We start from the raw sequence: 23,461 nt of genomic DNA, 5'->3' as shown, positions 1-23,461 counted from the left end.
TTCGAAGGCAAGCCTCTTCCGGTCTGGTGGTGCGGGATAAAAGCACTCGTTTTGGGTCTTCTGGCATCGTTTGCAGCTGGGGTACTCGCGGCCGCAACGGAGCTATTTTAATTCAGAATATACTAGCTGGATGAACGATAGCGATTGGAGAGTTTCGAACCTTTTGACTGCGACAACGCAAACATGCCACAGTGGGCACCTGCCTCCGATGCATAGCGAAGCACTATGATTCGAGGATATCCTGGAGTCGGGATTGCCTTGCTCGTCGTTCAGCATAGGTAGAAACGGTCCGCCTCGGCCTAGAACAGCTAAACAGCAAAATGTGGGGAGAAATCAGATGAGATATCGGGCCTGGGGATCGGAGCGAACGGGTGAAAGGTCCGGAGCGGATGAAAATTACTCCGAAGACTCGGGCCGAACGTGGGTACTTTAGGCTGGCGTTGTGGAGGGAATTTAATAGGCTCAACCGGTTAATAGCCTGCGCTTAAATTCGCGCTAACACAAATACGGTTAATATCGGACCGAATCTGCTTGCGTCCTGACATATTGTGGAGGCGTTAGTTGCGGGGACCCCGCAATATCTCGTTCTCCATAGCTCCATGGCTCCTGAATTTAATACGACGGTAATCTGTCGGCCCAGGGTCCAGTCTTTCAGATCTTGTTTCCGTGTTATCTTAATTCTGAGTTCTCTACGGGAACATTTTGTCTTCTATTTCTCTCGGAACATCTCAACAATGGACAGGAAGAGTAGCAGCGACGTCGTTGGGAAGGCTGTCACGATCGAGGACACACTGAATCAGGGTGTCGTTCTCTATACAGAAGACGGCGCAGTCCGCAAGCTCCCCGTGCCTTCATCCAACCTCAATGATCCACTAAACTTCAGTCCCCGTCGCCAGCGCCTGATCCTTACGGTTATTTGTGTCTACGGCATCACTGGTTTTGGTGCCGTTCAATCTACTCCGCTCTTCTTCGGCAAACTTGTTCCCGAGTACGTGCAGAAGACACATGGAGTAAGTTTATCCCTGTTGAGCTTCCTGGGCCCGCTACAAGGGTTCGTTTTGCTTACTGCTCATATCTGACGGGAGAGGATGCTAATAAACAAAGGCATTTAATCCGTCGCGCATCGCAGACCTAGCCAGTTATCCTACTTTGTGTATGGGTTTGGGCAACTTCTTCTTTGTGCCCCTATCGATGGCTATTGGTCGTCGCGCTGCGTTCATTTTGAGCAGTATCATTCTGCTAGCATCCATGATTTGGGCTGCCCGGTCTGAGTCTTTTGAGTCTCATCTCGGTGCCCGTTGTCTTCAGGGTCTCTGCGCAGGCATCTCGGACTGCTTGGTACGTGTCATTCACCGACAGGACACTTAAGGATTCTTCCTGACCGATCTGTCCACAGTTACCCATCATTGTCCTCGACATCTCATTCCTACACAAGCGATCTACCCGCCTCGTTGCTTACTGGGTTACCACTTCTGTCGGCTCCTCCCTTCTACTCGTTGCCGTTCCATTTATAGTCGAGCACACAGGCGGAGACTGGAGAGTGAATTACTGGTTCTGGGTTGGCTTTGCCGGCTTCTCATTGCTGGCGATCGTTTTGGGTGTGCCAGAAACACTTTTCTTGCGCCCGCCGGCACAGATCGCCGGACAAGTCCATGTTACTGACAGCTACAGCACGCACCGAGCCTTTGCTACGGTAGACGAAGCCCGAGAGGCAGGATTTCACGTTGATGATATCGGCACTCCTGAAGGTCGCCAAATAGAACGTTCCTACGTACGCCAGTTTGCTCCATTCCAGGTACAGAAGGCGCCTCTTATCCGGTTTCTTGCTGCATACAAGGATATCATGATGTGCCTGTTGATCCCTGGTGCGTTCTGGGCGCTGGCCTTCAATAGTATCGTTTTTGGTGGCCTTGTTGTCCTTAGCCTCACCTATGGTGAGGCCCTGGAAGAGGCGCCGTGGCACTTCTCCCCTTCCGCCATTGGCACGGTCCAGGCTGGGGCAGCTATCGGCGCCTTGCTCGGCCTTATCGTTGGTGAGATGACTGAGCTTATGAGCCGCTTCCTAGCTCGACGCAATTACGGGGTGCGTGAGCCGGAGCACATTCTTTTTAACTTCCTCTTCCCTGCTGCAATGTCATTCCTGGGTCTCGTATTGTACGGTCTTATCGGAGCGCATCCTGAGAAGTACAGCTGGGCTGGCATTCACGTGGCTTTTGGACTTTATTACTTTGGATTCTGTGCCATTTCAGCTCTCACGGGTGTGTGGCTCGGCGAGCTGATCCCTCACATGTCGGGCCCGGCTATTGTGCTAACGTGCGGTGGTCGCAACGCTGTTTTCTTTCGGCTACAGCCATAACTTCAACACCTGGATTGAGAATCTCGGTTTCATGCAAGCATACGTCATCTTTGGCGGCATTCTCTTCGGCCTTGCCTGTCTAGCCATTCCTCTTTACTTTATCAATCCCCGAATCCGCCTGCTTATGGGAAAGATATCATGGCTTGGGGGATACTAAGGAATAAAATCATATTTCTTCAATTCTGCGTGCTACTAAGGCTGATACGTGGGTCTGCAGCAACGTAGTATCTAGTTTGTTTTGTAAGATAATTTGATGAGTATTCGGCGAAATTGCTCAATTTCATGAAAGATGCCAAGAGTCATACCTGAATCTGCTCACCTGACAAGCCTACGTACCTGGGAAATATATAGTGTTCTGTGTTGATGAACTCTATGATGTCGGTGATCGGATGGTACTTCTTATGTTTGAATACGTCATTTGAATCCCCAGGTGTTATGGTCAAAAACAAGGTGAGATAATGCTGTACCATTCAGGGGAAGTATCAAGTATGAGGAAGAAAACGAAGAGAGATCTATCTTGGTAAGGTGATGCTTATTGTGTCCTCCGATACGGAGCCTCCTCTCTTATCATCGCCATTCAGCCATGTTTGCTTCCATCGTCAACTATGTCCTCCCTCTCGTATCGAGATCATCACAACAGGACTACCATTGAAGGTAAGGGCTTCAAACTTGAGCATATCGTGTAGGACTTCAACTCTCCCTTCAATAAAAGATTCGCGGTGCTTTGTAATTTTTAAACTAATATTACTCCCAAGTTGGCTATATAACTTCATTACGGTACTTGAGTGGAGACTTAGTTTAAGGCAAGTCCATCTCCAACCAGATGTAATGCAGGAAAGAGGATTAATTCTCTACGGAGCTGTTGGGATATTGCGGCACGCCTGTAATTGGCCACGCAGTGTTCCTAAGTTCACAGTGGCTCCGGCCGCCATAGCTGTCATCACAACCTCATCTCCGTCCTCCAGGAAAGCGAGTTTGCTTCCCTCACGCTGACCAGCAGGGATTTTGCCGGCTTCTGTCAGCTCAAAAAGGCATCCAAGAGTACGGAGAGTAGGTGTGTCGTTCTAGCTGCCTGGTAAGTTTCTGAAATTTATCAAGCAGATATTGAAGTATTACTCACCGGTGACGAAATCGTGCCGGTGCCTAGAAGGTCACCCGTGTTTAAGCCGCAGCCAGACGAAGCAAGGTGCGCAACCATCTGGCCAGGCGACCAACGAAGATCGCGAAGATTCGAGTAGGTCGTCAGGATAGTATCCTGCTCTCCAGACTTCCTTCCTACAAACATGATTAACGGATGACATATACACCTTGGGTAGCCTCGGCCTTACGGTTGACTGAAACCTCAAATTTAATGTCCCACGTGGATTCAGCTTTAGCATGGCTCAAATAAGGGGCACCAGCCGATCCGCCACTACGTAAGTCCACACAGGACGAAGAGCAACGTGCGCTTTCCAAGGCCTCTAGTGGGATAACCCAAGGCGAGATGCTAGTTGCGAAAGCTTTGCCATTGAATGGACCAAGGGGGGGTCATCTCGGAGAACTGTATATCTCTCGCAGACCAGTCATTCAATACAACAAAGCCAAAAATATGCTGCTCAGCCTCATCAGCAGTGATAGTTTTCCCAACTGGGACCGCATGGGAGATGAATATACCCAGTTCGGCTTCATAGTCCATATTCATGCTGGGTTTGAACACGAATTTACCTTTTTCCTTGTCCCTGATGAGGCCATACGGCCGGTGGACCGGTGCTGACTCGACGACGACCGAAGATGCACGGCCATTGTAGCCGATGGGCATGGCGTAATGGTTGGCTGGAGTCTGAGCACCGGCCAGTCTACTACACTGTAGTCCATTGTTAGATGCCTATACGAAATCAATCATCTTTGCACTAGGCGGTAACATACATTGTCAACATGGACATCCGAGCACATGAAATCAGAAAATCCTCCAATCTTGAATGGCAGATGCATTGTCGCGTCCCTCATCGGAACGAAAGTGGCCTCGTTCAGAGTCGCATCCTGAAACAGAGGTGAAGTGGGGTCACTGAGCCAGTTAATGAGCTGCTGGCGGAGCCGCTTTCGGATAACAGTTGGAACTTTTGCAAAGTTGCCCAGATCCTCAGAAGTGAAAATGAATCTGCCGTTATGGCCACACTCATGACCCTGCAGGATGGCCTTGAGGATTGATGAACGTTCCAGGGAGGAAAGGTCCAGGATGAAGTCGCCGATAGCTACCCCCACTCGTTTGTCCTAAAACAATGTCCACTTCAGCAGCCCGTCTCATGGGACCTGTTTTCCTCTCAAATCTCTGCTGCTCGTCCGCCGACATGGACCCCCGCAGATTTGATGACAGGGACCTTCACTCACACGATAAGAGGTACTGAAGATGCCATACGGTAAGCTAGCGAGCGTGAAAGGGCTGCCCGCTGCGATTGGAATTGGCCAAGGCACCATCTTGACTATTCACTCCGTTCTGGGTGGTAAGGTGTGTCAAATCAGTGTGCAGCTTCTCCAGGCGGATGGCTGTGCGCCCGATATATATTGCCTGGTTGGAGCCTTCCATGTTTGCCGATACTGCCCGCACGAACAGCTAATAAGTCGTGACGAGTTTCGGCTCATCGGATCATTCGGAGAATCAATATTGCCTTTGACTGTCCTCTGCGGGGAAAACAGCCTCCTCCAGACTTTAAGAAACGGGCCGAGCTTGTCATTCGATAATACGTAATGTTCCTACTTATCCTAGACTCGTTATCCCATTGGCTGGCTTTGCTTAGGGGTGTCTCGCAGGTGACCAAATGGCAGGGTTGCGCCCTCGGCCGAGTTGAAACCGTTCGGCCCGAACATAATCTGACATTCCCCAATGCATGGGTAAAATGGCCCTCGAATTAGGTACATCCTGAATTATCATCGCACAACGAAAGCTCATGAGGAATGAGCTAAGCGAGACCATGATTACAGTGCCCCCATTCCCTCTGGCAGACCTTAAAACCTATCGTCTGCCGCGATACCTCTCTGTGTTATATGTTGCTCCTCACCTTGTGCCACTGAACATTAGCCTCGATCACTCTTGGGACCACCCACTGCTCTCCTCTCAGTCCTCGCATCATCGTTGAGTGGTGTGAATACGCACAGCCATGACAGCCACAGACGAATTCAACAACCCACTCCCTCAAATCCATCGCTTCATTACTGGCCACGACAAGAATGGCAAGAGTGTCTACTCCGATGCCCTTACCGAGACTGTTTCCTTCTGGGCTGTTGGTCCCAGGTCAAATCCTGCAGGCTTTGGCTTGGCCTACACCACAGCTTCCTCACCAGTCCAATTGAACGACGACAAGGACCTGGCTGAGTTCGCCAATGAGAATGAGCAGCGGACGAAGGGCGGTCTGGCCAAGCGTGGGGGGACCGTGATGCGCTTCGTCGACTACCCCCGAACGGAGCCTCACCTATGCACCGCACCGTCAGCTGTGACTACGCCGTCGCGATCATTGGTGAGATGGAGTGTCTGCTGGATTCAGGCGAGACTAGGACACTGTGCCCGGGTGATGTGCTTATCCAGAGGGGTACGATGCACCAATGGATCAATCACAGTGACTCCTGGGCGCGCATGCTATATGTCCTGCTTGATGCGGCGGTGGTAGAAGTCAATGGGCAGCGATTGGGTGAAGAGCTTGGGGGGATGGAAGGTGTTCCTAATTCTCACTAAATGCCAAACATGCCACTCCGCCACCACGATTTCGGCGTGGTTGCTGAGTTTTGATGACAGCTTTATTGCTCCTCGGTCCACAAATCTCTTAGCCTTTTCCCCCACGTACTCCATATTGCGCCATCGAATGAAACATTCATTTCTTCGTACAGCGAATGGTCTCTGGGAGTATCGATAGAGCTATCCTGATTATTTGATTCTTACGTCTTCGGCCACCAACAGTGGTTCACTGAATACTCGTCAAAGAGCAGCTCCCTGACTTAAACCCCCGCGGTTTGTGTCTATGCGAGCGTTGTCACCGAACGCATAGAGTGTGTTCTGTAATCAGGAAATCTTGGTTTCTCGGAGCCAAGGACGCGTTGGCTTAAGAGGGGATTTTGATTCGTATAGTTCGTCCTCTGGGAGGGTGCAATGCATTTTCCAGGTGCCCCACCAGTAGCCGTCTTTCGAAGGAAGCCGAGAGGGGAAGTTTAGGGAGATGCAAGGGGTTCTTAGCTTTACAATAAAACGATATTCCGCTTACCATAATTTTTTCGTCTGCGGTTAGCATTACATACCATCCGAACCGCAAGTTTTGGGCAAGATCATGCCTCCAACTTCGTGTTGTGAGATTGAAGTCGTGCTTGACGTTAATTTTCGAGAAAGGGGGTTTATAAAGTTCAATTTTCTACCAATCTATTGCTTCGTGATTAGGGGCACTTTCGACGGTGATGAGACCTCTTGAAGAATCCATTTTTCTGCGTGATAGTGTTTAATATGAAGGGTCAGCATGAGGTTAATTTTATTTTCTCACTACCACCCTCAGGATAAGGACAATTTTCATGTGAAGATCAAGACGATATACACAAAAATCAACGGACGATCTGGTCGCTGTGAGCATTACAGTGGCCGAGAAAAATACCTCCAACCACTTGGCTCTTGCCGCGCCTAAGTCCACCTTCGCTGCCTGAGCTTTGATTCTCTCCGATTGCGAGAGCACAGCTGACCGCACTGACGGCCAGTCGGCTCCAACAAGTCTCCCATCCTTCTTGACAATCCTGCCGTTAACGATAACTGTGTCGATATTGGCACTTGATGTGTGGAAGATCACCGTTGCCGTCGGGTCGTGGACAGGCAAAGTGCTGATGTCATCGCACCTGAAGATGACAAGATCGGCTTTCTTGCCAACCGCAATTGAGCCCACCAGATGGTCTACTCTCAAGACCTCGGCGCCGCCCAAGGTACCCATGCGCAAGACCTCAGCCGTCTTCCTCCTGATAGCAAGTGGAAGGCCGCCCTGATTGTCCACGGCTCTCTGGACCTGAAGTGCCAGCCTCATCTGCGTCATGAAGTCATTACCTTGGTTAGACGTGATGTCGAGGCCCAAGCATGCATTACAGCCCTTGTCGGTAGCGCGAAACGCAACGGGAAAGCCCATGCCCATCTGCAACTCCGTGTCGGGGGTGCTGACGACACCCGCACCGGTAGAGCGGATCGAGTCTAGTTCGCTGTCAGTGAGCGACGCGCCGTGAGAAAAGACTAGATCTGGGCCCAGAATGTGTTCATTCGCGAGATGCTGTACCACCTCCTGGTGAGCCGTATCGTACGGGCCCATAGCGACATGCATAGTGGTGATTCTGGCGCCAAGATCGCGAGACAGTAAGATCTGGCGCACTGTCTCGTCCAGCGGTTGGGACTCGGGTTCCGTAGGTGCGATGCCGAACGTGAGGAGTTCTTCGGCTGGGTTGTTGTTGGTAAAATGGACTTCACGTACACGCCGCGCATCGCGCACGCGCTGAGCCTGGTCGAACTTGTTCAGATCCACGCCAGGAACGTGGCAGCCGTCGATGGGTGGGTTCTCGTAAAAGCCATAGCAGAAAGTGCCCCGGATACCAGCTTCTTCAGGCCGCGTATGGCGGCGTCGGCGTGCTCGGGCGAGTTAATAATGTGGCTGTGCTCAAGAATGCAGGTGACACCGTTGTTGAGTAAATCTAGCGCGCCGGCGTAGTAGGCGAGCTCGACATCATCGGCGGTGTAGACGCTACCATAGAGGCTGCGGATGCTGACGAGATAATCGAAGAGTGACCAGTCCGTGGAGACACCTCGGATGAGGTGCTGCCATAGGTGATGATGCCCGTTCACGAATCCCGGCACGACGATACAGTTGGTAGCGTCGATAACGGTGAGGCTAACGTCTGACGGTACATCTAAATTTGGTCCAGTCGCCCTGATGGCATCGTTTTCGAGCAACACATCACAATTGCTCAGAACTCCGGCGGTCGCATCAACTGTAATTACCGATGCATTCTTGATATGAATGTATGTTGGTGAGAGGGGCCGGGGCTCACTTGCCATAGCGGTTGCAGTTGCACTGATGGGAATGATACTGTGGGGCCCATGCCATGAACGTCTTGACGTGAAACTCCCGTTTTTATGTTTTGTCTCGAATTTCGGAGTAGTTGAACCACATCTGGGGTCTCTTCCGTGCGGGTGTGTGAGGAGTTCGGCCCGATGGCACGGGCCACGGTTTGAATGTTCTGCGCTGATCTCCTCCCCAGGTTTCATTCTTCAACCATGTAGCAGCGGCGGTTCCGAGACCGTGGTAGAGTAGAACAAAACCATTTCCACGCGGAAGGCATTGAGCTGAATCGGGAAACCTACCGAGTAAATCCGAGACAACATGGGGGGTAACTTGTGAATGAGCGACGAAAAAGAATGGTCAGTTTACGGTCGAGATTGCTCCATATTGAGGACATGGATATAAACTCATATGGAAGATCCATAGCTTACAGATATGGATATGGATCTTATATCTATTAGAGCGGACATGCCGCAGTCTATATACAGCCAATCAGTATAACGGAGAACTAAGTCGAAAAGACCATTTAGTAAACATATACATTTGATACTACCCTAATCGGAATCATTATTAGTAGAGGACAAGAGATTGAAGAACAACAGTGAAGTCATACAAGCCCATGCATGTTAGTTCTCAATCGCTTTAATCAGCTTCTTCAGGCCAGTCTTAGCATGAGACAAGATTAGACTGGCCAGTTCCTTGTGCATTACAGGCTTCTCCTCCTCCTCACGTCCATCGTAAGTAGCCTCGAGTTGAGACGCAGCAGATGCGACCTCAAGGTAAGCACTCCGGTCTGGCCCATATTCCCCAAGACAGACAATGAAACTACCGAATTTTAGAAGCATAGAGTTCAATATCAGGCGACACATACGACCGTTTCCGTCCAGAAAAGGATGAATGTTGACGAACATATGGGTATACTTGGCGGCAAGTGCGATAGGGTCAAGAAAACCAGAATTCATAGCCTGGCCGATGTCGTTGTGTAGTTGGCGGACCATGTCCTTCATCTTGGATGGAATGCTGCCGGGACTTGCAAATGTATTGAAGCCTGCGCAGACATCCACGGAACGGTAGACACCACTATACTGTGTCCATGCTGCGCTTTCAGCGTCGACTTTGTAAGTCAGGATGCGATGCGTTTCCATAATGAGCTCCTCTGAAAGTTCCCGGCCCTGGAGGCAGAGTTGTGTAATCATGTGCGTAGCTGCTTTGGCGTGTTGGACAATCTCACGGCGACTGCGCAGGATCGCTGTGGAATTTGTGGGAAGCATAGCGCGCAGGCGCTCTTCCTTGATGCGCTGGTAGTCCTCATCCCGCTCTCCGATATCTTCAGGAACCTGGTCACCTTGAAAAATTCTCATGCACAGGTTCCAGGTAACTTCAAGCCCAGCACCGGCATTTTCGATCATATTTGAACCATATACCATGCGGGTGAGGCATTGCAAGATGTGGTTCTCAAAGGCGGCTTCTTGTTCAGGATTGAGGCGAGCGTGGAGGAGGTCTTGAAGTTGATGTCCGAGTTTGACCATCTCAGGGAACACAAGATCGGGATCGAAATCTTTGTGTGCAATCTTGTAGTCGTAAATGTCATCCTGGGTGATTGTAAATTTCGTCTCGACGCCACGGACGGAGCGAGACACCGTTCCATGACCAAGGCGGAGAGAGGACTTCATCATTTTGTGAAGTGATCTTCCTAGGTTGATACTTTGAGTGGCTCCAGGATCTGAAGACGTTGGTGCAATTTTGAGGCCTTCAAATACTCCTTCGAGGCTAGGACGATTCTGCTTATAACGCTTGGTTGGTGACGGCATGTTGACTCTTGATGCGTGATTGAAAGAAGGAGAGGTGGATGTGATCCAGTAAAAAGATTGCTGTTCGCAGTGTTGGTGGCGGTTAGGCCAGTTGAGCTGAGTGAGGTAGTGTCAGAAGTCATGCTTTAAGAGGATGATGAAAATGGAAGGAACAGAGAGGAGAATATAGCTTCAGTCAACTCAGTAGGTTGTCGGAGCTAGCATTTCCAGGTAAGGTGGATCCGTGAGAGGCTTAGCATCATCCGTTTCTGTAAGGTACTAATCCTTTTTGAGGTCATCAGGAGGTCTACTTTACCCTATTTTGATTGGTTCTACCCTGCCACCGCTCGCGGGAGGATCCACTTGATTTACCCCATCAAAATTTCTATGCTGCATTCTCGTTCATGCTACAGATTCCTCTCATTGGATATATTTTGCCACCGCCTACGGGAGACCCGCTCTGTTTCCCCATCAAAATCTTCAGCGCTTTTGGCGTTAGTTTGTTTACATGGAGCTTTTACATAGGGCACTATCTGTAACTATAGATTCATCTTATAGATAACGTTCGTTCCGCCTTCAATTGGCGATATGTATTCAAGCTGAAACTCCAACCCTGCGGGTCATTCGCGGCAAGTAGATACCCCATTATAAGCTACACGATTGAAAATTGCCTTCTCGCTCTCAACGTCATGACTCCTACCACCGCGACCGAAACGCCAAAGAGTGCAACGGCAAGATACCATATCGACACCAAGGCCTCGTTGTATACTTCTCGTACCGCCGGCATGTGCTTCGCGTCGATGACTGTATCCAGATTCGTTGCTCCTATCTGCTCGACGATCGACGGGCTGACACCAGGCACTGTATTCAGGATCCCACTCCGAAGCTTGTTGGTGAAAAGTGCTTGGCTGACGGCTACAAATATGGCTCCGCTAAAAGTCTGGCAGAAGGTCATAATGGCGGTTCCCACAGGGATATCTGGCGCAGGGAGAACAGCCTGCGCGGTGATCACCGGAAGCTGAACGCCTAAACCTATTCCGGCGCCGACGAGAACTTGGTATCCTATCCACTTGGGATGACCAGTGTCTGTCTCAAATGTCGTAATCAGTCCTGCACCAATGGTTGACAAAACAGTGGCGAGGATGAAGAATGGAAGGTGCTTGCCCGTTGCAGTTACACCTCCCCCAGTGATGAACGAGAATATCACCATAGACAACATCATCGGGAGACACATGATTCCCGAGTTGACAGCAGAGGCGCCCTTGATAGCCTGAAACCAGATAGGCAGGTAATAGAGGAGAGTAAAGTAAGCACCAGAGAACACAATCATAAAGAGAGACGAGTACGCAAACAGGGAAATTCGAATGATCCTGGGAGGAACCATCGCGTTCTCTGGCAGTTTCAGCTGAACTATGACGAAGACGATAATCAACACGCCAGCCAAGACGAACAAGGCGATAATCCGAGCATTCGACCACGGGTATGTGGTCCCTCCCCACTGTAGAGCCAACAGTAGGCATACAGTGGCGGGAAGGAAGGAGATAATGCCGAGGGGGTCCATGTGCTGAATGAAAGTCTTGCAGTCCGATTCAGATTTGATGATGGGAGGTAACTGCAGAAAGATAACCAAGATAGCAATGACAACGCCGCCAATCGGGAGATTAATGTAGAAACACCATCTCCAGGTAACATGCGATGTAAATAGACCGCCGATCAGGGGCCCAATGATCGAGGAGATGCCATAGGTAGAGCCAAAAATGCCGTTGTCTAGCCAGTAAATTAGTCCAAAAAGGATGCCATTCTAGGAGGAAAGAACATACACATAGGCCGCTTTCGAGGATCAACCGAGTACGCAATAATGACCATTGCCCCCTGGAAGATGCCCGACGCACCGAGTCCAGCAATGGCTCTGCCTATAATGAACGCAACTGAGGACGGAGCAGCACCACAGATGGCAGATCCGATCTCGAAGATCACCACGCCTGCCAAAAAGACCCATTTTATCGGAAAGTATCCGTAGAGCTTGCCAAAGATGAGCTGGAACATGCACGTCGTGAGAAGGTAGGACGAGCCATACCAGCCCACATCTTGCAGTGCTTGGAATTCGTCGGTTATCCTTGGGATGGCCGTCACGACGATGGTGTTATCCTAAGCAAATCATGAGTCTGCATCGGGTCGGAGGAAGAGGATTTGGACGCACCAATGCGACGAGAAAGACAGCGAGACACAAGACTGTAAAGACTGCTGCCAGTCGAAGCCCAGTTAATCTGGGCTCGCCTGCTGCCTCTGTAGACGAACTTTCTTCGGCCTTGTCAACGGCCACCGAGACCTCTGAAGCGGCGTTCTTGGGTGTCTCAGGGGCATCCTGCGTCTTCTCAACTGTAGCCATGGCGAGGGTATGGCAAACAAGGTGAAGCTCGACCCACGTGATAGCACAATTCAGGTTCTAAGTCTGTCGTGTTCTCTCTAATTTCATCTGGGAAGAGCTCGAATCGTGTATTAAAATAGCTGTGTCGGCTACTGAGACGCGGCGGTTATCGAGTACCTCCGGAGCGTCGGACCCTTCAGGATGCATCGTGCCGATGAAAGTGCACCAATCGGAGAAGATAGTATCGCGATCTGCCAATCTTATTCTCTATCGGGAATAACTCTACAAACTCGATCTACCGTGCTCTTACGACTATCTTCACATTTGGGTGGGTGATCCAGGTGTTTAGGTCGCGCTGCCAGTCCCTCGAATCGGTGCCCTCGCCCTTTGGAAACTCCAACCTCCAGTTCCGTACAAGGTGAGCGAGAAAAACACGAATTATCAAGTCCGCCGCGTATTTTCCCAGACACTGGCGAGGTCCAAATCCAAATCGCCACATGTGATACCTGGTCTCGGCTGCATTCAGCTGTAAGAACCGCGACGGTCTATACTCGCGGCGATCTGTGCCCCAGAACCCATGCTCGACATTCAAGGCGTAGGCATCGACAATGAAGTTGGTGCCAGCCGGGACCGGATAGCCATCGAGGATGCGCTCGCTCGGTGCCGCTTGGGGAACAGAAAACGCGGCCAGTGGCTTAAGACGTGCAGACTCCAAAATGCATGCGGCCAGGTACGTCGAGTTGCTCTGCAGATAACCGGCCATTTCGATGCCTTCTCCTTCTTGAGCGCGAGTAATACTCTCGTACAGCTCGTCCTGTACGCCGGGATGTGCAGCGAGAAACACAGGGTTCCACGAGAGCGAGCCCATGGTGACGTCCAGGTTTGCGAACAGCATTTCATCCAACGTCTGATATGCATGGTCTGCTGTAATCTCCCCGCGATCTACCGCTGCAAACAACTGATAGACTGGTGTGTCGGTGGCTTCGAGGTCTCGCGCGCGGCGGTAGGCTGTTTGATTGAAAGCGATCCATTGCGCTTGAAACTGCTTCAACACTCGACCTGCCTCGGTGGGGAGATATTGCGACCAAGAAAAGCGGGCGATCCCACCACGAATGACCAGTTGAAATAACCGTTCCCGAATGGGGCACATAGCACACAGAGCTTCCTCCATGTCACTTGTCATTTCCCCGTACAAGATGTCTCCGATGATAAAAAAGGGCAGGAACTTGAAATCTTCGACAGGGTCGATCAGTCCGGCTCGCATCGATGAACACGCTTCGAAGTAGCTGCTCACACGCCGCTGGATCAGAGTGAGATACTCGATGGCCGTGCTATGCCTAAACGCTGGCTCACTCACTCTGCGCAGTGTCCGCCACTGTGCGCCGCTGATCAGGCCTAGGCACTTGCCCAGCACCTCCCCCATCAGGTATCCCGAGTCATTATTCACTGCCTTGGCGTGCCGGTCAGAGTCGCAGAACACAAGCTTTACATGCTCCGGCTTCTGTAAGACACTATGAACATACCAGAGTTAATATGCTAAGGTGAAGATGGCAATGGCGGTTTTGGTCGCTTACATTTCTGGCTTCATTCCAGCCCAGACTCGGTAGAGGTGCCCATGCTCCTGTGCCCACTTGTCCCGGTTCTCAATCCCATCCATGAACTTACCGACATCGCCCTGGCCGTTTGGCCACTGATACGGTCGTCCAGGAAGAGGTTTACCTGTCTCCAGGTGGTGAATCGGGTAGCGTCGCATCAAATAAAACTGTAGGTCATCAGTGGTGTTTCTTGCTTCACCTGAGTGCTGTGGGCTTACATCAAGGACCATGGATATCACCATGTTGAACCTCGCTCCCAGTCTCGCTTTCGGCAGATAGGTCCATATTGCATATGCTGCCAACGGGCAAAAGAGACCCCAGAAGCTAATGCCAAAATCTGCAATGTCGGGCAAGCCATGTGGCGATGCTGAGGCGCTGATATTCTGTCCTCTTTCCATTTCCAGGCAACGTTCTCGTCCTTAGTACGAGTCTAGCCTACGCAAATGTTCATATCCCTCTCCTGCGTGAGAGCCCTGCATTGTAACCTGTATTCCGGTCCGGTTGTCGGCCCGGTTGGCCAAAAGGCCGACGCTAACCTACTCCATCACGGCCCGACTGGGAAGAATTCAGGGTTTTCTCATTGCGAAATTATTCTAGCTCCTCCTCATTGGCTTGTGTAAGGCCTCGTTTCTTTCCTTGAACGTGTAGCATCTCCTTCTGTTCGGCCGTCCACATCGGCTTGATTTCATCGCAGAGATGGTCCATAGTGCTGGTAGTCTGCTCCCGAGAAGCCACATTCTCCACCTCCTGAAGGACTCGAAGAATGTTGAGGCCGACAACTTTCTCGACGTCGGGTTCAGATACCCCTCGCTGTAAGAGCTGAGCCACAAGTCCGGTAAAGGAAGACACATCATCTAGTCCCTCCGGTCCTTCTAACATGCCATCAAAATCGGATCCGATTCCAACATGGTCAAATCCCATTCGTTTGGCCGCGTACAGGATATGATCGACGACTTGCGAGCAGGTGGCCTTTGCACCGCCGGTCGGATCAACCAATTCACGCAAGAAACATATCATGATGACCCCCCCATTATCCTTCAGCATGTGCAATACGTCGTCTGTCACGTTGCGGGCGTGTGGTACAAGGGTCCCACTGGATATCTAGTCAGCTTCAACGATAACCACGCCAGAAAGGTTCACATACCAGGCAGAGTGGGAAAATATTACAGGGGCTTTTGAGATCTTTAGGACTGCCTGCTGAGCGGAGGTACTCGTATGGGACAAGTCTATCATCCTGCTTTCGCAAAAAGTAAAGCATCAGTGTTGACGAAACTTGGTAGACGAACGAGGGATGTTTCTGCTCACAATCCTACGCGGTTCATTTCGTGGATCATGGTCTTTCCAATCTCGCTAAGCCCGTAATGAAGGGGCTGGTCAGTCTGTAGTCCGTAAGCTCGTGGCCAGTATTCAGGACATGTTAATACTCACTGCCGAGTCACAGTACTGGTTGTTTTTGGTATGACTCAAGGTCGCGTACCGCACGCCGAGTCGATACAACATCCTCAGGACACTGGAACTGTTTGCAATTTGATGCAGACCCTCGATTCCGATGAGGCTAGCGATACGCCCTGACCGAAAAGTCTTCCAGACATCTCTTGTCGTCTGAGCGAGACCGAAGACTTTCGGGTATCGTTCTACCATCCGGTGGATCACGTCGATTTGCTGAAGTGTTTGGCGGAGGCATTCGAGTTCTAGATCGTCTGATGCTGATTCTCGCTGATTCGGGCTATAGTTTGTGCTTAATTCTTAGTACATTCCCGTACGAGCCAGTTGCTAGGGCCTAACCATGGCACGTAAGCGCTCCAGAACTGGCCTCCCACCATGCCCTGTCGCAGGCGAGCGATGTCCGTTTGCCCTATAGGAAAATTCGCCAGTCCTCCCTGGCTCAGCTGATTTGAATAAAGCCCGCGGACCATGAACGGAAAGTCATTGTGCCCATCTAGAATGTCTATTTAATGTTTGCCTTTTGGGACAGACAGGCAAATCTCACCGATTAGCGGCACTCTCTGCAGCAGCCACTGTGCCTGTAGAAGCGCCTGATCCGGATTAGGAAGACTGTCGGTCATCTTGTGTAGATCTGGATCACTAGTTATTACGGAGGATTACCAGGCGAATCTATGCACAGATATAGCAGTCTTGACCTTTCGGACTAGCATTTCGGACCGGACAAGAGTCCATCTCCCCGGGTCCAGATCACCGAGTGCACATAGTCGTGCCATCCCCACATACAGCGATACACCCCAACTATTACAGCCCCTAGCCATCTGGGGCAATGTCCCTTATCGTTCGTGCTGACCTTGGTGAGACGGGCCAGAAGACGGATCACCCTTCTCCAAAAGCTGAGGAAGCACCAGGATCCCACCAGAGATCTATACGTCCGTGATGGAAGATAGACTGGTAATGATTTAAGGTATACCTTGTAGCTCTCAGACAGATTGAATTCATTCGCACCGTCAATTATCAGACCCTACTAACGTCAGTCAAAGCACCAGGTTGTAGAAAGGCCGCTTACCATGTATCTCGCACTCGGGGCTCGATTGGGCCGCCAGGGGTATTTAGCTTGCAGGGTATAAGCCAGAATTTCTTCTTTCTGACCATGTTCCGTACTAAGTGGACTTGCGGGTACGCTGATCTCGTTGTATCCCACTCCGGCGCCTTCAGTGAGGACAAGCTGTCGATAATCATCGGCCGTGAGCAGGTATGCGACACCTTGCACTGGGGGAATAGCATGGCCATCTCTGTCTCCAGCTGCTAGATCTGACGGAGCTGCTGTAATGCTGGCAAACGCGGGTTCAGCGTAGGGGATGCCAAAGATGTCGAAGCAGAGTACGTGGGATGGAACTACCACGGCCTGCGCCTCGAGAGGGTGATGCCGCGTCCCTTCATCACGGATGACCGAATATTTGACCCATAGGCAAAGTACCATATTGCCTTGCCAGAGACAGCTTGTTTTCCATGGTTGTTTTCTTCCATTTCAGCGCGGCGTCTGGCAGTATCGGAGCGACAAAGGGTTAAAGGTGAGATATGTGTCCCTGCGCGCTCAGGAGAACATAAATAGTAGGTAGTCCGGGGCTCAAGGCGCAAACGGCCCGAAGCTGCATGGCCCCGAATCTATATATGTGGTCAACCCATGCTCTCTCATCGATTCACCCGCTTAATCCAAGCCACCAAAGATGGCACAACGGACAATCAGATCTAAGCGCTCAATAGCCACGCTAGATGGGCTGAAGGGCTTTGGGTTGCAGCCTGAACAGCAACCACCCCCGAAACGGCGCCGTGTCGAACCACCTATCGACCTGTCGATAGCAGAAAATTGGTCCATCCGGCCGGAGCTGGTATCTCTCTTTCAGGATGCTATTACGGAGGGTCTCGCGCCCGAGGTAAACACGTGTTGTCTCAACTAGGCTCAGTGTTAGACTAACGGCCCAAGCACCTGTCATACAGTGACAGTCATTTCGGAGACACAAAGACGCTGCGAGCACTGGCTACCTTCTTCAACGAATACTTTGATCCACGGCTCGCAGTCCAGCCATCGCATATTGCGTTGACACCCGGCTCATCAAGATCTTTAGCTGGCTTGCTGAGCCAGATCTGCGATCCAGGAGAGGGTGTTCTTGTGCCGGCTCCGTTCTGGAGTAAGTCGCTCTTCTGCTCGAAAGAACAAAGACAGCTAAGATCTCCCTGCAGACGGCTTCGACTTTCATTTTGTAATTAACGCCCAGGTCCAACCGGTTGTCGCACGGCTTGATGATTTCAAGAACGCATTCGATGCAGACACCCTAATCGCATCGCTGACGCAGGCATACAATGACACGCCCCTTTCTACCCGTGCACTCGTGATCACTACGCCGGGGAATCCTCTCGGCCAATGCTATAGCGCGGACATACTTCAGCGCTGCATAGAATTCTGTCAGGAACGGGACCTCCATCTGATCTGCGACGAGGTTTATGCGCTATCGTATTTTGCGGAGCCCACCGAGAGTCGTGTCCCCTTCCAATCCATCTTGACATTGGACCCGAAATCTTTAGGATCCGATCCGTCGCGCATTCACATGGTGTGGAGTCTGAGCAAGGACTTTGGATGCAGTGGACTTCGTTTGGTACACCCCCACATCTATTCAATATGACAGACGCGTTTAGCTCACTCTTTTTTAATTTTTGTTTTCCACGATAGGGATGCGTTGTCTCGCAAGCAAATTCAGATTTGATCCTTGCCCTGCGCCTCCCCACGAGCACTGAAGTTTCCGCCTTGACCACCCTTTGCGCGACCGCACTCCTGACCTCCCCGAGGTTGCCGGACCTGATTTCTTTGAACAAGAAACGTCTTGCTGAATCTTACAAGGAGATTACCAAAGTCCTCGAGGCAGAAAATCTACAGTATGTACCCGCCACGGCGGGATTGTTCGTTTTCGCTCGCTTGAACCCAGAGGCTACGGAGAAGGACGAAGTACCATTCCTACAGAGGTTGAGGCAAAAGGGGCTGGTCATCAGCTCCGGGCAAGCCTATCACATAGGCCCCGAGTGCCGGGGCTGGTATAGGCTGACCTTCGCCTTGCCACCGACGGAGCTAAACAAGGCGTTGGCTATTCTGGGCCGATGTTTGAAGAGTGACAGGTCGTCAAATGCTAGGAAGACATAGTATACTCTGTGGAAATTGCGCATTACTTTACTCCCCTTCGCACAATGGCCAATGTAGTATGCATACTTCACGGAAACAAATGTAGAAGTCAGCCCAGGAGCATCAAAAGAACTCAGGCGTCCGACTTTGGGCTAAGGGGTCGTGTAATACCGACAAAAAGAATAATGGAAAGACGTAGTAGTCTCCCAATTGACCGGTCCGACAAGGAAGCAAAAGACTTGAACGTGTCTCAGGGTCGATTCCGGCCCGACTAGCCAACGTTTAAGTTGGTCGATGACGCCCTTTTCCGACAGCCACCAGTATACTCTAGGACGGATAGCAAAATGGAAGCAGCGCTCTCATTCCTATTTGCCTCTCTGAAAGAGGCGTCTTCCCAGCTTCAGGGCCCATTGAATGCGGAGCGCCTTGCTGCTCTTCATGACCACCGCGAAGGGAAACTGCCCGATGCAGCACTGAGTGAGCTGGCAGCACAAACAATCGACCGTTTGCATCAGGTAGAGCAGCTGCTGGAGCCATCATCGTTAGTGCTCGCCGACCATTTCCTTGGTGTGTATCAAAGTCAGGTGCTTTGTGATGGGTGTGTTGCTAATACCTCCAGGTTATCTCAACTGCAAATGCCTGTGTGCGGCAGTCGAGTTCCACATTCCAGATCTCCTCGCTGGTGGGCCACAAACCCTCCCAAAGCTAGCCCAGCTGTCAGGAGCCAGAGAGGATCGACTGCGCCAGGTCCTCCGGATGCTGCATAACAACGGAATCTTTGCCTACTCAGTCGACGACGATACCTACAGCAATAATCCAACCTCTGAAATGCTTCGAACCGACCACTGGACTCAATGGCACAACTGGGTCGATCTGTATGGCAACGAGTTTTACGACATGGCGAGAGGAATTCCAGCCTCGCTCAAGCAGGGCACGGTGCGGACTCCGGCACAGATCAATTTCGATACCGATGAAAACATGTTTGATTACTTTGCTCGCCGTGGGTGGCTACAACGATTGCACCGGACCCTGGGAGGTGGAGCTACCGCCCAAGCTCCTGGTATTCTCGCTGATTATCCCTGGGAGGAGTTTGGGGACAAGACTTTCCTAGATATCGGAGGGGGTGAGGGTGCATTGATTGCGTTGCTACTCCGCAGACATCCCAACATGCGCGCGGCACTACTGGATACGCCCAAGGTCATTGAGCATGCGCGATCGCTGTTCCGAGATGGAAAGTATGCAGACGTTGGCGAGCGCGTGCCGGAGGAAAATCTGATCGCCGGAGACTTTCTGCAGAGCATTCCGAAATTCGAGTTCTACACAATGAAGTGGTGTCTCCACGACTGGGACGATGAAAAGACGGCCACTGTACTACGGAATATTCGCAATGCTATCCAGGTGACTGCCGACAGCCGCCTCGTGGTCATGGAGTCTATTCTGGCCGATGGGCGCAGTAGCCGACTCTCCCGGTATGGGGACCTGACGATGATGGTCAGCGCAGACGGGCAGGAACGGACTGAGGCGCAGTGGCGCTCGCTCGCCGGCCGGACGGGGTGGCAGATTTGGCAAATTCGGACTCTAAGGGCCGCCTGGCCGTGTGCCATTGAGATGAGGCCGGTGTGATGAACGTGAAGATACAAATAGCGCTAGAATAGCTTGACAATGCAAGTTATCACATTTTCCATGACCAAGCAGTACCGAAGATGGAGCCCAAGAATGATACAGAGTCAGTCCCCGTGAACCAGGGCGACCTCGAATATGACGGGCGAGTTATTCTCTACGTGATCAAAGGTGGGTGCAAACGAGGCGCATTCCCAGAGGATACCAGTTAAACCCCCACAGCCGACCAAACCTCGTACATCAACTACATCAAGCCGCTCATCTTCGCCCGAGAGCTCAACATTCCGCACGTGCTTTCGGTGATTGACACCCGGGACGAGTGGTTCTATCGGATCCATCCGGAGCGCATGGTGCCCTCGCTCAAGGACCAGGACCCCGAGACCAAGCAAGAGGTGATTGTGTTTGAGAGCACCGCGTGCCTGCAGTATCTTGCGGACCGGTTCGACGACGACCGGAGCTGGACCGGCCGCAACGCCCAAGAAAGAGGGGCTGTTCTTTCGTGGACAGCCTATCAGACCGCCGCCTTGGGGTAATCTCGTTTTGTTTTCTCACCGATTGGATCCGTCGGCTGATACGTTCCCCAGGCCCACTGCCAAGTATTGGCTGTATTTTCTCCGAGGGTACCCCACGCGCCAGGAGCCCATCCAGTTGCCGCGCACAATCGAGAAGCTGCACTCGAATTGCCTGCGCCAGTGGGACATTCTCGACAAGAGGCTCTCGCTGCCCGGCCAGAACTACGTTGCGCTCCCCGACCGCCCAACTCTGGCCGATCTGTCTTACTTTCCCTTTGCCATGCCTTGGATGTTCAAGTTTCTCAGTGTCGATATCCACGACTGGCCTCATATCGAAGCCTGGAGCCAAAGGATGCTTGTCCGGCCAGCAATCCAAGCGGTGCTAGAGATGGCCCCAAAGATCGGCCACTGACAGTGAAATGTGATCGGGCCGGAGGGGGCTTTAACCCTGTTGGAATCATAACGAATAACAATCATGCTTATTTCTACCCTTTCTGAATGAATGTAGGCTGTGATGAATTACGCACAGCATCTAGCCCTGCAAATAATGTCGTTGCTTTCGGTAGACTTGCGTACGCTATGGATGGAGAACCAGCCTTTTGCAGCCCTCTTTTTGGGGCTTGGAACTGCCTTGTTCCTACTTGCGTGTTCTCGGAGACAGTCTTTGAACTTGCCCAGGTTCGAGGTCACTTCTGATGTACTCAAGACCATCGAAGAGGGCCACGCGCAATGTCCGGACGATGCCTTTATCCTGTCCATGGTGGGCATGGAGCTGGTCATTCTGCCTCGATCGGGGATCGATCTGATCAAAGCCCTGCCGGAGGAGCATGTCTCGATCAAGTGCGTAATTTCCTCTCAGTTTACTAGATTCTACCTAACAAATACTAGGAAGCACCACCATGACGTCTTCCTCGGGGAATATACATACATGGGGACCAAAGCGCCCGAATTCGACGAAGCCATGCGCTACGACCTTACTCGAAACACCCCAACTGTCCTGGCTTCTTTTGTCGCCGAAGTAAAGTATGCAGTCGAGGAGAATTTTGGCCGACCCAGCGAGTGGACCGCATTCCAACCTCGTGAGTCCATGTCGCGCATCGCCTCGCTCATGTCTGGACGAGCGTTTGTCGGCTTGCCACTGAGTCGCGACAAAACCTGGGTTCAGTCCACCGTGACTTATACACAAGATGTAACGCGCGCGTGGCTCGTCTTGCGAATGATTCCCTGGGTGATTCGTCCCTTCGTCGCGCCGTTCCTGCCCCAAGTTCGATCTTTGAAGAACCAGCGCCGAATGACTGAGAAGCGCCTCAAACCGCTGCTCGACAATGCAGAGAACCAGAACAACCCCAGTGAGCCAGGAGGCGACATGCTGCGCTGGTTCCGACAACGATACCCTAAGAACCCAACCGCAAAGCAGCTTGCTCGCGATCAGCTTCTAGCGACATTTGCGTCAATCTACAATCTATCCAACGCCCTCACCTACCTTCTCTTTGATCTCGCCAGCTACCCCGAACATATCGAACCGTTACGCGCCGAGTTGCAGGAAGTACTCAAAGGCGGGCGCATCAACAAGGAGAATATCCAGAAGCTAAAGAAGCTGGACAGCTTTATCCGAGAGTCGCAACGGCTGAGTCCTCCTTCACTTGGTAATGCTACCCGCACTTAATTATTACTTGACAGTGGCTAATTGCGAGCTCCCAACAGCAAACATGCCCCGTATCGTAACGAATCCAGGTGGCCTCAAGCTGCCCAGCGGCCACATCATCCCCTGCGGCATGCGAGTTATGGTGCGCGCCCACACACTGAATCTTGATCCGACGCTCTGGCCAAACCCCTCTGTCTTCGACGGTTTCCGCTTCTCGAAACTGCGCGAGCTGCCTGGAAATACGTTCAAGTACCAGCACGCAACAACCGGGACCGACAATATCAATTTTGGCCACGGACTCTGGGCATGTCCGGGTCGGCACTTTGCGAGCAGCCAGATGAAAGTTGTCCTCGCTCATCTCCTCCTGAACTACGATATCAAGCTTCCCGAGGGTGTGGAGAAGCCGAAGCAGCAGCATTTCGGTTTGGCAATTGTGCCGGACACGGAGAAGATGGTTCTGCTAAAGGCGAGGTAACGGGAGAAGTTAGGCAGACAATCTCCTACGGCAGACAAGCAGCATGCTTCAGGGCCATCATTGCCATGATTTTTTGCAGTCGTTAGTCTTCAGCCTAGATAAAAACGAAATAGAATGTTTAGGGTAATTTGAAGGAAATATATTCTCAGGCGTATATACTTCCAAGTTCATCCTTGTTGGAAGGTTCATGAGCCACTATAAGCAGAGAAGTGCATGATTACTGCGAGACCGCAAGAGCTTGAACTTGCGGACTGGAGTACAGTAGTCCAAATCATCGTCGTACGCATTGCGCAAAAAATGCACTCGTGTTTCGTATCATATTTGCACTTATCATCTCTGTCGATGCCATGGGCTTGCGAAACAGGTTTATATACGTAAATCGTCCAATAAGAAGATAATAAACGCATTATGGGTTCTCTTCTAAGCTCGAGGTCCGCA

General features: G+C 51.5%; 12 protein-coding genes across 12 annotated transcripts; 5 read left to right on the top strand and 7 right to left on the bottom strand.

Moving 5' to 3' along the window:
• Positions 1–734: 734 nt before the first annotated feature.
• Positions 735–2,356, top strand: N7468_000736 (major facilitator superfamily domain-containing protein; the record flags this gene model as incomplete). Its single annotated transcript, XM_058470033.1, has 3 exons — positions 735–1,010; positions 1,105–1,338; positions 1,397–2,356. 3 exons carry the CDS (start codon positions 735–737, stop codon positions 2,354–2,356), a joined length of 1,470 nt encoding a protein of 489 aa, XP_058336064.1.
• An 851-nt stretch (positions 2,357–3,207) lies between these two features.
• On the bottom strand, positions 3,208–4,810 carry N7468_000735 (uncharacterized protein; the record flags this gene model as incomplete). Its single annotated transcript, XM_058470032.1, has 6 exons — positions 3,208–3,420; positions 3,477–3,631; positions 3,685–3,767; positions 3,916–4,199; positions 4,262–4,606; positions 4,724–4,810. The coding sequence occupies 6 exons, from the start codon at positions 4,808–4,810 to the stop codon at positions 3,208–3,210; spliced, it is 1,167 nt and encodes a 388-aa protein (XP_058336063.1).
• Positions 4,811–5,490: 680 nt separating this feature from the next.
• N7468_000734 (uncharacterized protein) lies at positions 5,491–6,062 on the top strand (the record flags this gene model as incomplete). Its single annotated transcript, XM_058470031.1, has 2 exons — positions 5,491–5,847; positions 5,916–6,062. The coding sequence occupies 2 exons, from the start codon at positions 5,491–5,493 to the stop codon at positions 6,060–6,062; spliced, it is 504 nt and encodes a 167-aa protein (XP_058336062.1).
• A 781-nt stretch (positions 6,063–6,843) lies between these two features.
• N7468_000733 (uncharacterized protein) lies at positions 6,844–8,396 on the bottom strand (the record flags this gene model as incomplete). The annotated part of the gene is made up of 2 exons (XM_058470030.1): positions 6,844–7,842; positions 7,935–8,396. The coding sequence occupies 2 exons, from the start codon at positions 8,394–8,396 to the stop codon at positions 6,844–6,846; spliced, it is 1,461 nt and encodes a 486-aa protein (XP_058336061.1).
• A 630-nt stretch (positions 8,397–9,026) lies between these two features.
• N7468_000732 (Fic family protein) lies at positions 9,027–10,211 on the bottom strand (the record flags this gene model as incomplete). Its single annotated transcript, XM_058470029.1, has 1 exon — positions 9,027–10,211. One exon carries the CDS (start codon positions 10,209–10,211, stop codon positions 9,027–9,029), a length of 1,185 nt encoding a protein of 394 aa, XP_058336060.1.
• A 631-nt stretch (positions 10,212–10,842) lies between these two features.
• gliA (MFS-type gliotoxin efflux transporter gliA) lies at positions 10,843–12,579 on the bottom strand (the record flags this gene model as incomplete). Its single annotated transcript, XM_058470028.1, has 3 exons — positions 10,843–11,957; positions 12,011–12,338; positions 12,391–12,579. The coding sequence occupies 3 exons, from the start codon at positions 12,577–12,579 to the stop codon at positions 10,843–10,845; spliced, it is 1,632 nt and encodes a 543-aa protein (XP_058336059.1).
• A 274-nt stretch (positions 12,580–12,853) lies between these two features.
• gliC (cytochrome P450 monooxygenase gliC) lies at positions 12,854–14,395 on the bottom strand (the record flags this gene model as incomplete). Its single annotated transcript, XM_058470027.1, has 3 exons — positions 12,854–13,858; positions 13,916–14,069; positions 14,133–14,395. 3 exons carry the CDS (start codon positions 14,393–14,395, stop codon positions 12,854–12,856), a joined length of 1,422 nt encoding a protein of 473 aa, XP_058336058.1.
• Positions 14,396–14,741: 346 nt separating this feature from the next.
• Positions 14,742–16,219, bottom strand: gliJ (dipeptidase gliJ; the record flags this gene model as incomplete). Its single annotated transcript, XM_058470026.1, has 6 exons — positions 14,742–15,246; positions 15,298–15,387; positions 15,459–15,532; positions 15,582–15,879; positions 15,939–16,092; positions 16,144–16,219. The coding sequence occupies 6 exons, from the start codon at positions 16,217–16,219 to the stop codon at positions 14,742–14,744; spliced, it is 1,197 nt and encodes a 398-aa protein (XP_058336057.1).
• Positions 16,220–16,432: 213 nt separating this feature from the next.
• Positions 16,433–17,079, bottom strand: gliK (gamma-glutamyl cyclotransferase gliK; the record flags this gene model as incomplete). The annotated part of the gene is made up of 3 exons (XM_058470025.1): positions 16,433–16,522; positions 16,570–16,620; positions 16,666–17,079. The coding sequence occupies 3 exons, from the start codon at positions 17,077–17,079 to the stop codon at positions 16,433–16,435; spliced, it is 555 nt and encodes a 184-aa protein (XP_058336056.1).
• Positions 17,080–17,326: 247 nt separating this feature from the next.
• On the top strand, positions 17,327–18,792 carry N7468_000727 (pyridoxal phosphate-dependent aminotransferase; the record flags this gene model as incomplete). Its single annotated transcript, XM_058470024.1, has 4 exons — positions 17,327–17,533; positions 17,584–17,788; positions 17,841–18,253; positions 18,328–18,792. The coding sequence occupies 4 exons, from the start codon at positions 17,327–17,329 to the stop codon at positions 18,790–18,792; spliced, it is 1,290 nt and encodes a 429-aa protein (XP_058336055.1).
• A 323-nt stretch (positions 18,793–19,115) lies between these two features.
• N7468_000726 (uncharacterized protein) lies at positions 19,116–21,315 on the top strand (the record flags this gene model as incomplete). The annotated part of the gene is made up of 5 exons (XM_058470023.1): positions 19,116–19,338; positions 19,391–20,366; positions 20,441–20,562; positions 20,614–20,920; positions 20,976–21,315. The coding sequence occupies 5 exons, from the start codon at positions 19,116–19,118 to the stop codon at positions 21,313–21,315; spliced, it is 1,968 nt and encodes a 655-aa protein (XP_058336054.1).
• A 135-nt stretch (positions 21,316–21,450) lies between these two features.
• Positions 21,451–23,023, top strand: gliF (cytochrome P450 monooxygenase gliF; the record flags this gene model as incomplete). The annotated part of the gene is made up of 3 exons (XM_058470022.1): positions 21,451–21,743; positions 21,792–22,549; positions 22,608–23,023. The coding sequence occupies 3 exons, from the start codon at positions 21,451–21,453 to the stop codon at positions 23,021–23,023; spliced, it is 1,467 nt and encodes a 488-aa protein (XP_058336053.1).
• Between the last annotated feature and the right edge of the window lie 438 nt (positions 23,024–23,461).

The sequence above is a fragment of the Penicillium chermesinum genome, assembly GCF_028974085.1.
Source record: "Penicillium chermesinum strain IBT 19713 chromosome Unknown utg000001l:1.0-1975020.0:1.0-1976611.0, whole genome shotgun sequence".
Classification (NCBI taxonomy): Eukaryota; Fungi; Ascomycota; class Eurotiomycetes; order Eurotiales; family Aspergillaceae; genus Penicillium; species Penicillium chermesinum.
Note: the sequence above shows the minus strand (reverse complement) of the source record. Positions and strands in the feature narration are given on the sequence as shown.